The 17,615-nt window shown below is 38.3% G+C and overlaps 1 protein-coding gene across 3 annotated transcripts in view; it reads left to right on the top strand.

Moving 5' to 3' along the window:
* The window catches only part of HECW2 (HECT, C2 and WW domain containing E3 ubiquitin protein ligase 2), a 183,210-nt gene that overhangs the window by 136,528 nt on the left and 29,067 nt on the right, over positions 1 to 17,615 (top strand). For all 3 annotated transcript variants that reach the window (XM_061376685.1, XM_061376677.1, XM_061376692.1), the window contains 7 exons: positions 3,473 to 3,623; positions 3,991 to 4,094; positions 4,711 to 4,835; positions 6,341 to 6,526; positions 12,070 to 12,204; positions 14,973 to 15,075; positions 16,074 to 16,170. In XM_061376685.1, the coding sequence (XP_061232669.1) occupies positions 3,473 to 3,623; positions 3,991 to 4,094; positions 4,711 to 4,835; positions 6,341 to 6,526; positions 12,070 to 12,204; positions 14,973 to 15,075; positions 16,074 to 16,170 (901 nt within the window). The remainder of the gene's footprint in view (positions 1 to 3,472; positions 3,624 to 3,990; positions 4,095 to 4,710; positions 4,836 to 6,340; positions 6,527 to 12,069; positions 12,205 to 14,972; positions 15,076 to 16,073; positions 16,171 to 17,615) is intronic.

Genomic DNA, 17,615 nt, shown 5'->3' with positions numbered 1-17,615 from the left:
ATAAACCTGGCTATTAAGCAGCAGTTAGTTGAATCTAAATTGGCAGATAAATTGTAATTTCTCTAATGCATATGAAAAATGCATTGCTCCCAGATGCTGGACTGATGTATTTTCTTAAACTTGGGGCAGTGAAAATCTATTCAGTATTAGATATTTAAAGAAAGAAGAAAGGACCAAAAAAAAAAAAAAATCTAAACAGCTAATAAGCAAGCATTACTTTAAAACAAAATAAAATAAAAAGAAAAAAATTACATTCAGACCCACTGAAATCTGTGGCAAAGCTCTATTACTTTAAAGGAATTCATCTATTTAGTGTAAAATGAATAGATCCTTATGTCACAGCGTGGAATGGAACTGTTTGCTCTGTAATTGGAGAGTGTTAGATTACTGGAAAGAACCTGATTGCAGAACCCAGATATAACTGTGTATTGGAAAACCAGGATGATGAGAAGATTTTGCATGCTGCTTCTGTTACAGTCAGTGCCTATGACAAATGAGCCCTCCATGCGGATCCTAAAGTCAATTAACTGCCACCTCAATAAAACCAGGATTATTTTTTACAAAATTGTGCCTGGGAGACCTATATTTCAGTTGCATTTTTATCTCTTTTCGTACAGAAAAAGACAGAGTATATTACAGGGAGTACTCAGAGATCAGTGTAATAAACGAGAAATACGTAGAGATAGCTTTTATAGTACCATGGCTTATGCATGTGGGTTTCTTTGTGTTTCAGAAGCAAACTATACACTACAATAACTAGGAAAAACTACTGCAGTCTTAATGGAAAAGGTTTGACTGTGTGGTATTCTAACATTTCTGACATTTACTGGGATTTCACACAGTCATGCATGAGCATGCACATACTCATCACCTGTTAAAATCAAAGCCCAATGCAATCTTCATGTAGATCATTCATTTGCTAATGTGAATAAAATATTAAATTCTAACTGTTGCCTAGGTTCAGTTTTTCTCTCCAAAGCTCTGCTTTTGGATATGTAACAGCTTAATATTTTAATAGTGAAAAATGAGAGAAAATATTTAGAATATAATTTTGAGTTATAAACAGTAACTTCTTTGTAATTTGGGTTGCAATCTGTTTTTTGTTTCACCAGAATCTGAAACTAAGAAAAATAGATGCATTTGTTTCAATTGTGTGTAGGTTAGATTAAAAAACAAGAGGAAAAAATTGGAATATTAGTCTAGTATTTCTGCCTATAACATGCAATTTTTTTTTTGCTCTAATTCCTATATTCCAAAGGAAAAATCAACAAATAAGCCTGACCACACAACCTTGATGAAATACAGTTTTGCAATTTGTCAAATTCAGTTACTTTTTAACACATTTGACTAACAGTGATTTGACTAATGGAGGATATCATTATCCATAACAACACTGATGCAGGTTCTTTACTTAAGAAGCCATTGCCCAAGTGTTTAAACTTATGTATTTGAAATTGACTGCTGCAAAATGCTTTTCCTCTGCGTGACCACGTTACAGAAATGGTGGCTGTGTCACCACAAGAAAAATCTCAACTATCATACAGTGGTTTAGGATTTAACATGTAAGCAAAATAGTGAATTCACAAATTTAAACTGTTTTGTTGAGTTTGTTGGTTTGTTTGTTTGTTGTGTCCCCCCAGTGAACAATTCTGTCCTTCCCAGCATACTTCCATGTTTTCTGTAGTTTGCAAACTGGTTAATTTGGAGTATTAACTACTTTTTTGAAGTGGGACCTTTGCACAGGAACATCTGTTTCAATAGTTTTTCTTTTTAAGGAATGGAAACATTTTCCAGAGAATGTTGAAAAGTTTGTTTGCTTTTTTGAGATACAAAAGACATTATTTTGAAGAGCAAATACAGTGATTGCGCCATAAGTTTTGTATTGATGTCACTTTTATTTTTAAACTTGTATTTTCAATTTACAATATAATAGAAAATTTTTACTTTTTTTCTCCTGGAATTTAAATTTTTACCTTAAATGGCTCTCTTTATTCCTACCTTCTTGTGTTGATTCGTCTTTTCTTCCTCTGAGTCTCCCGAGTTACTTTCCTACATAGCTCTTGTTAACACTAGAAGTGCTTTAAGCACTTAATAGGCTGGTTTGATTGTGCATCATAAAGACAGAAGAGTAATTTGCATTGTGGCCAGCTAAAACACAGATCTGTGTGTGGAGGTGACAAGAGTTTATCTCAAAACCCGCCTCTCCTTTGTTGAGTCAGCTCGGGCCCTACAGTGCAACGCAGCAAGCCATTTGCTGCCTCCAAGAGTTGAAGTAATAGAAATTATAGTGTGCATACAGTAACAGCCTGAGGTTTTAAGACTGTCAGTATTAAATAATTTACAGTAGAATTTAGTTCTCCTACTCTGCTGTCAAGACACTTGTATGCCCTCTTTCCTCACAGAGCGGCAGTCATTCAGCATTGGTTGCTTGCCAGTGAAGTGACAGTGAAGTGATTAATGTTTTCACCTAGACTTGCAATATAGAAAGTCTCATATAGAAACCTTCTGAGCTCTCAGAGACTGTGTTTCAACTAAACTGCTAAATGGTTTGCACGTTTTCTGCATTGTGCAAGAATCAGGCATGTCCGTTTCTATATATGAAATATGACTGGTGTCTTGCTGTCTTGCTCATTTTGTAAGCAGTTCTTAGGCAGACAGTATTTTTGACCCCAGAAGCTTATGAACTAAAAAAGCCTAGGTGTTGTGGCTCAACTGGTTTCTTTTGAGCACTGAGAAGTCAGGTGCAGTTGGGGAAAGGTCCCAGTTGCTTTATCTCACTCAGCTCTGCTGCTTTGTCTCCATGGTCTAGATTTCCAGCACTGTCTGCAGCTTGTGTTGCAAAGCCAGTGGACAGCATTATAATTATCACTCAGACAAGAAGCTGAATTTGCTATACTTGCATCATTCACAACTTTAGAATGTGCATTTAATACATGAAAGAGTTTTATTGTTACAGTTGTCCATCTTTTCTGGCAGGTCTGTTTACCTTTAACATGTAAACCCAGGAGGAGCACTAGGAGCTTTTATTACTATTAGCTGGGGAAAAACAATGACAGGTGCCAAGTTTTGGAGGGTTTCTAGTACTTATCCATTGGTGTTTTGCCCTGAAAAAAGCCTCTGATTAGATACTGAATTACTTCAGTCCAAAAGAATTAGACTGAATATCCTGGTATTTTTTTTATTTCTGGTTTTTCTTTCCTGTGACAGTTACTGGTTAATGGGAAATAGAATAGAGAAAGGAATAGGAATTATTAGATATGGATTACTTACAGTGGGGAATTTCATTTATGGGATATAATAGGGAAAAGGCACATCTCTTAACCCCTTAACAAGAAAGTTCTGCCCTAAAGTCATCATGTAAAAGAGAAATAGAAAATTGAAACAATAGATTCAGTTACAGAAGTAACAGAGCTAAAAATAAATAAATAAACCCCAAGCCCTCCATGGTTCACAGTATTTTATTGCTACTTAGACTGGGAGGCTCGAATTGACAGCCATGGACGGATATTTTATGTGGACCATGTGAACAGGACAACCACATGGCAGCGACCCACAGCCCCCCCAGCCCCACAGATTCTCCAGAGGTCAAATTCCATACAGCAAATGGAACAGCTGAATCGCCGGTAAGAACTACCCTTGTTGTTTGTGAACTTTGTGCTTGCAAAACTGCACTCACCATTATAACTCTGAGTGTGAGGGGAGGGTCACAGTCACTGCTATAGCTGCCTATAGATGTTTATTCTTAAGTTGCTGTTCCTTTTAATTTGAGTGTGGGCTTCTAGGGCTTTTCTGTTCCACCTGAGTTCATAAGCTTTGTGGCTAAAAAAAAAGTCTTGTAATGGGGTCAGAAATTCAAAAGGCTGTTAATGCCGAAATTAGAGCTCAGTGTATATTAACCTACATGGCAGAAAAGATGGGCAACCTCCCTCGGAGGCAGAATTGGATTATAAGTACCATGCACTTATATAAAGTCCAGTTTTCTAACCCTAGGTACCAGAGCATCAGAAGAACAATGACTAATGACAGGCCTGAAGAGCATACAAATGCCGTGGATGGAGCTGGAGAGGAAACTGACTTTCACCATTCTAATGCAGGTTAAAAAAAACAACAGATCTCTCCCCTCATCCTCCCCCTAAAGGGAGCACTTATCTCATAGATGATTTAATGAGAGTGGCATAGGGCAAAACCTGACTTATCCCCCTGGGTCTGGGTGAAAAGGAAACCATTTGTTTTCATTGCTGTTTAGTTTTTGAAGATTGTGGCTCATCCTGTTGAAAAAGAATGTGAGATTCACAACATTTTTCTGTTGGTATCTGACTGGGTAAAATATAGGCAGGACATTTGAAGTGAAAAAAATTGAAAATTGTGTGGTCTGGGTTACAGATATTTTGAATCTGCAACTGTATTTTGAAATGGTAAAATACAGACTAGAAGAGACTTTGGGCAGCCATCGGCTTCATCCCCATACTGAAGATACATAGGATGAGCTATACTTAAACCATTCTCGGCAAATGCCATCTCACATATTCTTATAACATGTCCTTCAGTTGATGGACATTCTGTAACTTCTTTAGACAGTCTACTCATGTTGTTTCTCTTACAACATATTCTTAAATCTTATCCTTTGTGATTCAAATTGATAAAGCTGTTTGCAGTGATGCTTTGGTAATGATTGTTACTGGAAGTCTTTGTCATTCCGTTTGCTGTTAGATTTTCGAAGAGAGAATGTGCTGCCTCACTCTACCTCCAGATCCAGACTTACTTTATTGCTCCAGTCTCCCCCTGTGAAATTCCTTATCAGCCCAGAATTCTTTACAGTGCTGCATTCTAACCCTGTGAGTACAGCGTCTACAGCTGAAATACTTTCATAAATATGTGCTGATAAATATAGTTGTCTTGTGTACAAAGATGCTGCTCAGTGTTTGATGCCAAGATAATGGTAGTAAATAGGAAGGCTGGATAAATTCAAACACTCATCATCACTCCTTACAACTGGTGGGCTATTAAGAGTCATACTAGTTGGCAATATAGCTTTTACAGTTTTTGTTTTTCCCGTAGTTCTTCATCTTTATTATGATACAAAACTCATTTGTTTATCAAAGCAACAGCTTTCTTACTGTGCTTAGCAGAGGGTGAGAGACAATTCTGAGAATGAAAATGATGCTTATTTTTTAAGGTCACATTGGTGTTTATGGGATGATTCCCCCCCCTCCCAGATTGCCTGGTTTATATAAAAATATATTAGAGGTCACAGTGAAAAAAAAAAAAATGCATCTTACTATGCATTTTCCTTCCTCTTTTGTCTGTTCTTCAGTGCTTCTTCTTACATAGCTGTATTTGGGGTTTTGCTCCCAATGTGTCTTTTCGTGTGTGTAACAGGATGTTTACTGTGAAGAGAAGTAATGGAATGAAAAATGTATTGCCTGCACTTGTTAACAATTGAGTGTTTTTTAAATTAGTGATCAGTGTTAGTTTGGTTTTGATATATGTGCATGATTCTCTGTATCTGAATAATTTTGCTTAGTTTACATAGCTTTTTCTTGAATTAGGATTATCTACCTCTGTCTTTGAAATAGGACATGGGTAGATAAGACCTCTCGCCAGGGAGTAGGGGTACAGAGGCACAGAGTTATTTAGATAGTAACACAGTGTGGTAGGAGGGCCTGTGTTTTGGCTTCTGTCTATTACTAATCCTGGAGGAAGACCTGGTTTCTGGTGGCCTGGGGTTTATTTTTTGAGGGAAGGTTGTTAACTGTTCATTTTACCCCTTTTATTTCAACTTCTCCCTATTCCTCAGTGCTCTGAGGAACTGTACATGGATATGCAATGATAGGTTATTTTTGAAAAGTCAAAATGTGGAAACAATACTTATATAGAATCATAGAATACTTAGGTTTGGAAAGGACCTTAGATTTGTGGTAAGTTCTTCAGGCTTCTGTATCTCTGTCCTGCACAAAATCTTACCAGCTTTATTGCTGTAGTCTATGGCTGCATTTCACTCATTATTCCAGACATTAGAATAGACCTATGAAATCTCTACTTTTAAAGCCATTTTAATGTAAGATTTTTCACAGTGCCATGGACAAGTGTGGTGAATGGAATCTGTAATATCTTTTACACTTGGTTGAAGTGAGTCAAGTATGAAACTTGTACATCTCAAGCAAAATAAGAAACATCAAACACTTATCCCAAAACCTCAGAAAAATGACCATTTTTTCATACCCTTGTGGCTTAGTTGGAAATAATTTTTAAGGTTTAATGGATGATTTATTTATGTCTTTTGTAGTAAGAAGAAACTGTATCTTTTAAAAGCATTTCTTTTTGTTACTTATATTTCAAGAGTGCCTACCGCATGTTTACAAATAACACGTGTTTGAAGCACATGATCACCAAAGTCCGGCGGGACACCCACCACTTTGAGCGCTACCAGCATAACCGTGACTTGGTGGGCTTCCTCAACATGTTTGCCAACAAACAGCTGGAGCTGCCAAGAGGATGGGAAATGAAACATGACCATCAGGGCAAGGTAACTGTAGTGTGTGTGCAGCTCTGAGTGTGCTTGGTCTTAGATGTTGTGATGAGAGGACTCAGTGCTTGAGAGGAGCATAAGTGCATGTAGTTCTCCAGATGTAAAAGTTGCACATCCTTTACTCCTGCTTTTGCCAAAAGAAGATTGGAATTTCTTGTCTGTGTTGACAAAGCATTATATGAAAGGAGAGGGAGACTGAGAAGTGGGTATTAACATTATAAGGAAAATTGCTAGAAAATCTGTAGCCTTTTTACAATTAAATAAGTTTCTTAGATTCCCTTGGATGTTTAAAACTTCTTTTGAAAAGAATTATCTACTCAGTAAATACAGTGGTTCAGTAAAGTTCTTTTGAGTTTTCCTTGTGTACTCATAAGATAGATAGCTTAGATGTAAAGTTACTTTATTATTATCTACTAAATTTTATTTAGCTATTGGTGAACCATTTTTAGTATGTTTTTTTTCTTGTTTAACTGTCAAGCTTTTTCTTAGGACTTCTTTTTTTCTTCGGACTTCTTTTTTTCTTCAACCTGAAAGTCTTGAGAGGGATTCATTAGTGTACATTATTTGCACTTTTATTCTTTAAAAGTTAACCATTTTCCTAGATGAGTCCTTGTTGTGGTTTAAGCCCAGCCAGTAACTCAGAACCATGTAACCATTTGCTCACTCTCCTCCCTTCCTCCCCTCCGGTCCCGGAAGGATGAGGAGGAGAATCGAAAGAATATAACTCCTACGGGTTGAGATAAGAACAGTGCAGTAACTAAGGTGTAACACAAACCACTGCTGCTACCACCAATAATGATAATGATAAGGGAAATAACAAGGGAAGAGAATACAACTGCTCACCACCCGCCGATCGATACCCAGCCTGCCCTGAGCAGTGATCTCGCCTTTCTGGGTAACTGCCCCCAGTTTATATAGTGGACATGACATGCTGTGGTATGGAATACCTCTTTGGTCAGTTTGGGTCAGGTGTCCTGTCTCTGCTTCCTCCCGGCTTCCCCTCCTCCCTGGCACAGCATGAGACTCAGAAAGTCCTTGGTCAGAGTAAACATCACTGAGCAGCAACTAAAAACTAAAAACATCGGTGTTATCGGCGCTGTTCCCAGGCTGAAAGTCAAAACCACAGCGCTGCACAAGCTACTAGGGAGGAGAAAAATGACTGCTACTGCTGAACCCAGGACAGCCCTCTACCCAAATTCTGCGTTAGTCCAGTGTTCATCAGTTTCTGAGATAAAATGGCTGCACTTAAGATTGGGATAGCTCTGGGCATGATCTTTCTATTAGTTATTTATTGGTTAACAGGAAAGAAATTCTATATAATAAGTTTCATCAATAGGGACCTTGAATAGTTGCAACTTTAAAATCAAAGAACAGACAATTTTATAGTAGTAATGTATCTTTAAACTAGTGTATCCTCACTATCTAAAATTTGATTTTCTTTGTGGAAGATAGGGTAATGATTAGCATGTGAGGAAGTGATAAGGCTATTAGCATGTGAAGAAGTGATAAGGCTATCAGTTCATATGAGTAGGCCTTATTATGACTATAAGCATATCAAGCTTCTCAGTTCTCACATTTATCAGTCTTGGTATTGTTAGCTGTGAGTGTCCATATAACTAATGATCTTGATACCTGCAAAGACTGCAGAGAGATTCTAAACTGAAGGGTAGAAAAAGTGTTTGAGAGTTGTTTTCTTCTTAGGATTAACAACTCTGGAAATGCCCGTGTTTTTTCGTTAGAAACATAATTAGGAATGCGCAGTTATGCTGTTCCTTGTCTCCCCTCCTCTTTTCTGTTTTAAATCATTCTTTTTCCTATTCCACTCTTCAGAGGCCAGTTTTCTCCTGAAGAACACAGCAATTTTCAATGGACTTTAATAGGCACTCCACAGAGACAATCAGACCTCTGGATCTTGGTGTGGTATTTGGTAATAGTGATGCTACCACAACATTAATCAACAAGAGGAAGCACTGACTAAATCCCCACTGGGATTTCTTCACTTTGGTTTAGGCCCAGTATTGTTGATTTTCATTATGTTGACTTGCTTTTGTTACAAGTAGCACTTGTGGCAAGTAGAAAAGCCTATTCAGCACTTGAGAGAGATGATGGCCAGTACATGGTCAGACCAGTGCTTAATGAGACCAAACCGAAACTGGACCTGCCTTTATTAAAGCATAAATGTAAAGGGAAAAAAGTAGAAATTAGCCATGCCACAATATATAATTGTATTTTCTTTCCCTGGCTGCTCTTCCTGCTGAGATGAGGTTTTCCTTTATTTCTCAAGTATATCATAGTAAGAGGCTTGGTGCTCTTGCTCACAAGGCACATTGATCTTTCTGACCGTTATTCAGTGCTGAGTAGTAGAGTTTTTACTTCCCAGTGTCAGTGGGGTCATGGTTGCTTGTCCTCTTTGCAGGCTGTCTGCCAAGGTCAGTTAGGGACTGCCTACCTCTGAACTCCCTGCAAAGCTGCACAGCAAAACCCAATTGCCCAGTCCTCTTTGACTCCTACATACATCCACTACAGACGATAAAATCCATTTGGCATGCAGGTCTCCCTAAAAGGTCTGGTGTAACTAGGTTGTAACTTCAGGTTGGCATTACAGATGAACCATCATCAGTCACTGACTACAGGAAAGCAGAAGACAACTGGAAAAAGTGGTATCAGGATAGGTCTCACATAGGCTGGATAGGTCCCTGAGCTGAACTCAGACCCATAACTTTGAAGTTCTGCACTGCTGCATACATATGCATACACACATGTATTATACAGTTGTGCATTCCAGTGCATTCATGTAATATGTGTAAACACATTCATATTTTAAAGCCAGATACAAATGTATATACTTTTTAATTAGATCTCTGCAAGATGTGCAAATTCATAGTAAGTTATTGTAGGATTTTTTTGGTTTTTCTTTCTACAGTGAAAGAATCCATTGTAATTGACTACAAATGTCTTCAATAGGAAGAAAAAGTACTTTAGCAAGCTTCATAGACTTGAATTGGAAAGATAACTTGGGCAACAATCCATGTTTAATGGACTACTGTAGTTTTGGCAGTACCCATCTTATGTCAGTCTTGTCAAGCATTACAGATTTATGGATTATAGCTAGACAGCAGTTAGGAGAGAAAGTTTTTGAAAGAAGTCTGTGAGCCACACTGAATTTTGAGCTGTGTGCCAATGTCCAGCCTAAAGCCTTGAAGCTCCAATGATTATCTTCACTGAAGCTCCAGAGTAGTAACTTACACTCTGTTTTAAAGTAGCTTATTATTAGCTGGCCTGTAAGCATTCATATTTAGTAAGACATGATTGTCTTTAACTTTGTGTTTAAGCAAAGCTGTTTACTTACATGTAATGCTAAAGAACACTGCATGTGTTAACTCAAAAGTGCTGCATTAACTCAAAGAACCGTGTAGCACAACTGTAGGTACTACTTTCTCCTATATTGAATCAGAATCCTTTTTTTTTTTTCCTAAGTGATTTTACAGTATAATGTTGACTTAATGAAATAAACCTTTGTTTTGATAAAAGTGCTTCATGTCTTATAAATACACATAGACCAGACTGTTAGAATGCTAGGTACAGGGACATGGAAAAAAAAAAAAAGACTATACCAGCCATTTGCTAGTAAGTGAAAGAAACCTATCCATCGGGAGCAAAATCTTCAGAAAGCCTAGATATGTTCCAGCAGCTTCTTACAGTCACTTTCCAGGTCCCAAACTGAATTTCAGGATGGTTTTCATTCTACTTTCCCACTGGTTTTTCATACCCTCTAATCTGTATATTTGCACTATGGGTGACATCCTTGTTTGTCAAGGTCACCAAGTCCTGGATCAGGCTCAAACGTTGCAATTAGAATTGCATTTATTGAATGCAGTTTGTAGTTTTTGAACTGTGGAACAGTCAGATTCACTTGCATGTCCGTAACTATGTCAGATAAGCCAAACAGAGTTCTTCCTTACTGTTCAGGTAATGTGATTCCTTGCTTATAGGCGCAGGTTACAGGTACAGGCAGTTACTGTTTAGGGCTGTAGGAGGCTTGCTGCCCTCTTCAGGAGCGTTTCTAAGGTTTTGCAACTTTGGTGCCTCTCCATATGCTTCTCCTTTCTTGGGAAATGGAATTATGAACATTTTCTCCCACCACAATCCACAATGGCATTTAGTTGCTGAATAGCATGACACACTGGTTTGTCTACCTACCTTCATGGCAGTCAGAAGAGTTGCATTCTGAAACAGTGATTGCATGAATACTATAACCTGATGTTGCTGCCAAAAGAACCAGTTCTGCTTTTCTCTCATCCCTGGAGGGCTCTCTGAGGTTAGAAAAACCATCAGAGAGAGGGACAAGAAGAGAGTAATTTTAACCAGGGCCAGCTCCCCAGCTGCGTTCAGTATGTGGCTAACACAAACACTTGTGCCCACACAAGGCAGGAAGGGCATGCAAGGGATGAAACAAGTGGTTGGGTTGGGGGAAGATGAGAATGTTTCACTTGCTGACACCACAGGACTGAATTGTTTATGAACCTGTGGTCAAAGTACCTTACTGGTAGCAAAGCACAGAAATGGCCCCTGCAGTCCCCGATCATCTCTCTGCTCGTCGAGATTCTTTGATTCTTCATACCAGATGTCACTTTCCTGTAACTGCTGCTCACAACTAGGGTCTTTTTTTAGCTACTTCCACACGTTTCCAGCATTGTGGCTGCAAAAGTGAAGTGTGTTGAAATAGAACAGTGCTGTTTTCCAGCTGCAGCACTAACACTGGGAAAGGTTAAATTTCAGGGCTTGGAAAAAGCTTAGATTTCAGGGCTTAGAAACATTTTTGGTTCAGATTGGACAGAATTGTGTTCATTTTCCAGGATACATACTCCTTGTGACCTTGCTTTCAGCAAATGGCTGGCTAGCCAGTAAGTGGTAGTTCTCACTGGTTGCCTGATTTAAATGGCTTTGTTGCCATCATCTTTGTGTCCCAGACTGACCTTTTTTGTTTCCTTCTTTTAAAGGTTATTGAAGCTAGAATAGTTGTACCAGGAGCATGGCAGAAATGCCTCTTGGCCTTTAATCATAGCTCACCACAGGATGCAATCATACAGTTGACATATATACACCCAATTGTGTTCATAATTATATGGTAAATAGTTCACAAAAGGGAATGGTTTTGCCACTTAATGACATCTTTTTAGATGCTTAAAAGGAAATGAAAGGGAGAATACACTGGGATTACTTTTATTAAACATTTGTCTTTTCTTGACAATCGTAAGAGTTTCCTACTTCTGATGCTTGTCTGATGAGAATTTCAGGGGGCTTTAGAGGCATGAATTAAGACATTAAAGAATTCACCCTTCAGTGAGATGGAAAACTGTTATCCCTCTTCTTCTGAAGGGAAATGCAAGCCAAAGTAATGTGAGAAAGATTTTTCCAAAGCCTCATGTCAGCAAATGAAACCTAGATCCTGAAGAGACATTAATCTTGGACATATTAAAAAAAAACCCAAAGTATTTGCTATATTTGCTATAAATTCTCTCTTCTTTCTTCTTCTCTAGGCTTTCTTTGTTGACCACAATTCCCGTACTACCACGTTCATCGACCCCCGGCTTCCCTTACAGAGCAGCAGGCCCACTAGTGCATTAGTCCATCGGCAGCACTTAACGAGGCAACGCAGCCACAGTGCTGGTGAGGTAAGCTGGATCTGCCCCTTCTCTTTGGGAACCACTGGGTTCTTAGGATCATCCTCTTTCATACCATTCTCCTCACAATTCTGTGTTTGAGGAACATGATTCTTGTGTAAGCATATGGTACTCATCTGCAAAGATTTATTATTTTATTTGCTAGCCATTGTTGCTTTGAAATGTATGATTTCAGAGGAAAAAAATCAGACATGAGTGTTTCTCTTACTTTTAATTTGCAGTAACCCCATTTAACCACAGGAGAGCATCTGGTTGCAGATTACCAGATGCTGTCTTTTACTGTCAAAATATGTGTTGTTGTCTAGCATGATGTCTGCTAACTATGTTGATACAACTTTGCAAATAAGAGGGGGGGTAAAAAGAGCATGTGTGTATTTACAGACAGATGTAACTGTATGCGCAGCTTTCCAAATAAGTATAAATATATCTTAACACGTATAGACTTATCAGACTATTAAATGCGTTTTGCATATGTATTTAATCTCTGCTTTGGAAATAGAAATACCCGGAAAAGCCTGTTTTGTTGATTTCTCACAGTGAACCACTTCCACTGGCAGTTTCTGTATTGTTGTTGTAACTTCTTTTTACTTGTGAGCAAGTTTATGTACAATGACTTAGACTTCAGTTGTACTTTAACTTCTATACTGTTGGCTGTAAGTTATCTTTTCAGGGGAGGGATATTGCCTGCCAGGAATTAAAGATAATACAGTTTAGAGTGGTGAGAGAAATGCTCTGTTTTATGCTTCTTATAGCTCATTGTGGCAGGTGAAGTTCTGCCAGAGGACTGTTTCGGAGCAGGCATGAATCTTCTCTGCCACTTCTCCAACAGGCCTTCTGCTGAGCTGCAGTGAGTGCTATACCACTGGCTGCATATCTTGTTACATCCTGTGTGAACATGGTTTAGTCACCCCCAATACTTCAGACACACTCCAGTGTATGGTATATTTTACAAATGGTTTTCATAGCCTTTTCCATCTATTTGGCAATGTGATGTAGTCAGTGATGCCTTGCAGCAGGCAAAGAAACTAGAAGTGTCTTCATATAGCTGTTTATACCTTCAGTAGGGTAAAGCAAGTATTTTGGTTGTGACTGATTTATATATGTTAATACTTGTTTTCTTAACTTTAGTAAGTGCACACTGAAATTACATTTCTTTAAGCAGCATTCAGAAGTCCTGCACTTAAAATAGGGAGATTTAGGTTTGCTGAAGTTGTCAATACTGCAAAACAAGTGTAGTTATCCTATATCATATACCATATCCTATATCATCATATATAATTGTAACTTGAATTAAATGGAAATATAATTCCATTATATATTATATTCCATATAATTAAATGGAAATATAATCGCAAATACAGCAATTCAATACAGTATTCCCATTCTAGGATAATGATGTAATGTTTATTTATGTGCATATGTATGAGTCTGAACACCACTTTTTCTTACGTGCTTATGACTTAAGTACTACATAGTTGCAGCTGCTCTTCCTGTTTTTTAAACCATTGCTACAGGAAACTATATGTTATTGCAGGAGATGAATACTTAATGGAAAAAATAACACTCTCAAAATACTTTATTTGGATTTGCCTTGCCACAAACTTTGATGTTTTGAAGCCACTGACCCATTTTTTACAGGGGGATGCTCTAAAGCAAATGTTAACCAGTGTAAGGAATGCCTTTTCAGCTAAAGCTGAACTGCAGCATGAAGCTGGAGCTAATAATAATGGTATTCCTTTTCAAGCACTGTGCCTACAGGAAATAATTCTTCATTTTTCTGAGAGGGCATTATCAGAGAGCACAAAAGTCTTGGGCGGTATCTCAGGACTTTTGCTTCTTCATGATTTCAGAGACTGGATTTAAAAACAACGTTTATAATTATTGGATATCTTGCAGTTAGATGTTTTAGAAATCTCTGAAACTTGGAAGTGTAGTTCAAATGCTAACCGTTACATGAAGGCCAAGGGACTGAGAAATAAACAAAGGTCCAGCAGGATGAAAAAGAGGTTGAACAAAATGTTTTATATAAGCCAAATATAAAATACTGACACTGTAGAAGTGACTGAAGCCTCAAAAACCAGAAGAATGTAGAAGTTGCCCAGACATCACAAATGCAACCAGGAATGCAACCAGGAACAATTTTACATTGTGGTTTTACCCTAAAAAATGTTCATATACAACATTTGTAATCCCAGAAGGTGAACACAGAAAAATCAGAACAGTTTTACATAATGATTGTAGGAAACATATTTTTACCAGTTTTGGACCTGTTTGCCTTGCCTGAATGTGAACTCACTTTCTTATCTTCCTGCTTCAGCCACAAGCTTGTTTCCAGTTCAGATTTAGGGAAACTCCATTAATGCACAGAGGTAATAGAGGTGATAATGAAGGAGCAGAATTTGATTTTCAGAACCTTTGATATAGATAAAGATGTCTTTGAAGTACAGAAGTCCCTCTGAAGGAATCCTAGTTTGAATTTTTTAGTTGCTTTTCAGAATGGGACTATTATTTAGAAATAGCAATAAACTTTCAATTAGTTTTGATTCTTAATATTAATAGGCACGATATACTAAATAATGTTTTACTAATAAGCGTCATACAACACAGCTGATTTCTGCCACAGTGGTTACTGAGAATAGTGATCCAGCAAAGCATTTACATACATGCTTAGTTTTAAGCCATGTGATTTCTCACTTTTATGTATCTGAGTATGTACACTGGCATAGAGACAGTCATTGCGGTTACTTGTGCATTTTCAGGTTGGAGAGGACTCCCGTCATTCAGGACCACCAGTTTTGCCAAGACCATCTAGCACATTTAATACAGTCAGCAGAGCTCAGTACCAGGACGTGGTTCCAGTGGGTATGTCAGCATCCGACCTTTTTTCAGAGAAGTTCTCCATGACTGAGTGTGTCATGTCAGCATGCACTGCTGGGTTTTGCATTTGGTTGGGGTGGGTGGAAGTTGTTATTTGTTATGATTACTTCTGTCCCTCAGCGTTTCCCAATTGTTCAGTTGCAGCCTGCGGGAATAACACTGAAAGTGTGCAGAAACAAATAACCGATGTAAAACTTCCACCTTCCTAGTTCACTTACTTAATGCAGTGACAGTTGAAGACAGTGAGCCAGGTTGTGTCCTAATTGGACTCCATGTATTCCCAGTGATTTTTTCACAGATTCTGAGCATCTGTTTTGGCAGTATTCCAGAAAGCGTTAATCAGCTTGGAATTAGTCATTAGCTTAACTTCTGTTCTCAGTTACATACACACAAAGTTACCGACTTCTGTGCCACCAAGAACAGAATTTAGCTTATTGAATCAAACAGCTGTTGCATTGTGCTAAACCAAGATAAATTAATCTGATTGACTGTAACTGGCTCTTTGTACTGTGGCATGTCTATTTGAAAATCTCTGCTTATTTAAATCCTTCCCCTTGCCGTGGACATGGTATGCATGCACTGCAGGCTCAGCAATAAGTATGAAGATTTGATCTGGGTTTTTCCGATGACTCTGAGAATGGATCTCAGTGCAGTGAAAACCAAAGTCCCTGAAATTTTATTCTAACAGTGAATATTCTAGTTTAGTGTAGAGCGTGACTGATAAAATTACAGAAATTGCTAGCAGAATTAGACCTGTTACAGTGTCAAGGATGTGTCACAATGAGATTTGGTTCATAGTCAAGAGGCGTGTTCCCTAAATGATAGTACAAGTGATAGCCTTACATGAAAAGATATTAGCACAATGCTGCTAAACTTAGAACGGCGAAGATGAAGTCTGCTGTCGTTACTGATCTCAGAAGGACTGTGGTCCTGTCTGTTGGTATCTCCTTGTTTCAGCACGGTGTTTTTGTTGGTGTTTTCAGCTTACAATGACAAGATTGTTGCATTTTTGCGTCAGCCCAATATTTTTGAAATTCTGCAAGAGCGTCAACCAGATCTTACCAGGAATCATTCACTCAGGTAATGAAGTTACTAAAGCTTGCTATTCCCACTCCAGGACTGAATGTTAATTAGAATTAGTTTCTTCCTTCAAATTGGCAGTGGAACATAACTGATGGTAGATGTTTGGCCTATTCATAAAGCTGTGAAAGTAGTTCTTTATCGTATTTCTCTGTGAGTCCCTAAAATAAGGTTGAGGGGAACAGAGGTAATGTGCTATTACCAAATAAAGGTACCTACAAGAAAACATTTGGAACAACTGGCATAAGAGGTTTGATCATGTCTTCAAAATGTGCCAAGACAGCTGGATGGCATGGCAAACGTGCCCAGTCATTTAAGTATGTGTACAGCTGGGAGCATGAGGCAGAATGGCATTTAGTTGTGTCCTTGTCTTCTGAACGCACATTTACAGAAAGGCTGTCCTGACCTAATGACCTTGGAGGTAGTACTGTAGCAGTAAGAATTTTGAGTGTTTCTCCAAAATGTGTATCTGCAGGTTTTTGATTAGTGCAGTGAGATCGGCTGAAGGATGATCTTTGATTGTTGTATGGTTGTTATAACTCTCCTGTATGCTGAGACTAGGAATGATAAAAAGTGAAATTCCAAAAGCGGCAAGAACTCTCTCAAAGTGTATCCCCTGAAAACCACTGTGGTTTGTATATTTAGGTGTAAAATAACAACTTGGATATTAGTGACTGTGGCTCAAATAACCATATCTGCTCTTCCTTGGACACTAAATGTGAAAAATACTGGTTTGATGGTTGTGGTCTGTCGTGCAGAGAGCTGCCAGTGCAGCGTTCTGTGTTCCAGAGGCCTGTCCGCACTGGCTGGCATAGCAGTCAGCATTGCTTTTCATTTTTTTCCATTCTCATAGTGTTACTTATTGGTTTCTTTTCCTTCCATCCTGCTAAAGTTCACAAAATTCAACAAGTTGCCCTGTTTTTCAGGTTCCCATTCTAACAAATTTTATGTTGAGGCTTCTATGTTAAAGATTTGTTTTTAAAGCCTCTAAATAAATCCTGGCTGACAAAGCTGAAATTACATATTAACAGAATGCATGTTCTCTGGAAAATACAAAGAAAAGGAGGAAAATATAATTCTACAGTTCTCAGCCTGTCAAATCAGGCATAGGAAGGGTGTGTGCTTGGGTGAGAGAGAGTGGGAGAAATACTACAAGGGTTTTTCTGGAAGAGATCTTAAATGCAGTGTGGTATAAACCCTTGGCTTTTAAAATCACAGGTATGCACTGTAATGTATGGCTTGCATTTGTACAAAGGTTCAGAACAGACAGTACCTCTTTAAGCAGTTCACCTTCAGAACAGTAATGTCCTCCTGCAGGGCTCAGCCTCCTTTGAATTCAGAGACACAGTGAGTGTGAACTTGGAAGGATTGATTTTTAATCTTGGGTTGTTTTTTTTACTGGTCAGCTCTCTGTACTACCTGAAACAGCCTGGGCAATGAGGAGA

This window comes from Neopsephotus bourkii, unplaced genomic scaffold (genome assembly GCF_033783945.1).
Source record: "Neopsephotus bourkii isolate Nb327-2 ecotype Australia unplaced genomic scaffold, CSIRO-AGI_Nbou_v1 NB_196, whole genome shotgun sequence".
NCBI classification, from domain to species: Eukaryota; Metazoa; Chordata; class Aves; order Psittaciformes; family Psittacidae; genus Neopsephotus; species Neopsephotus bourkii.
This window is presented reverse-complemented; position numbering and strand designations above follow the sequence as displayed.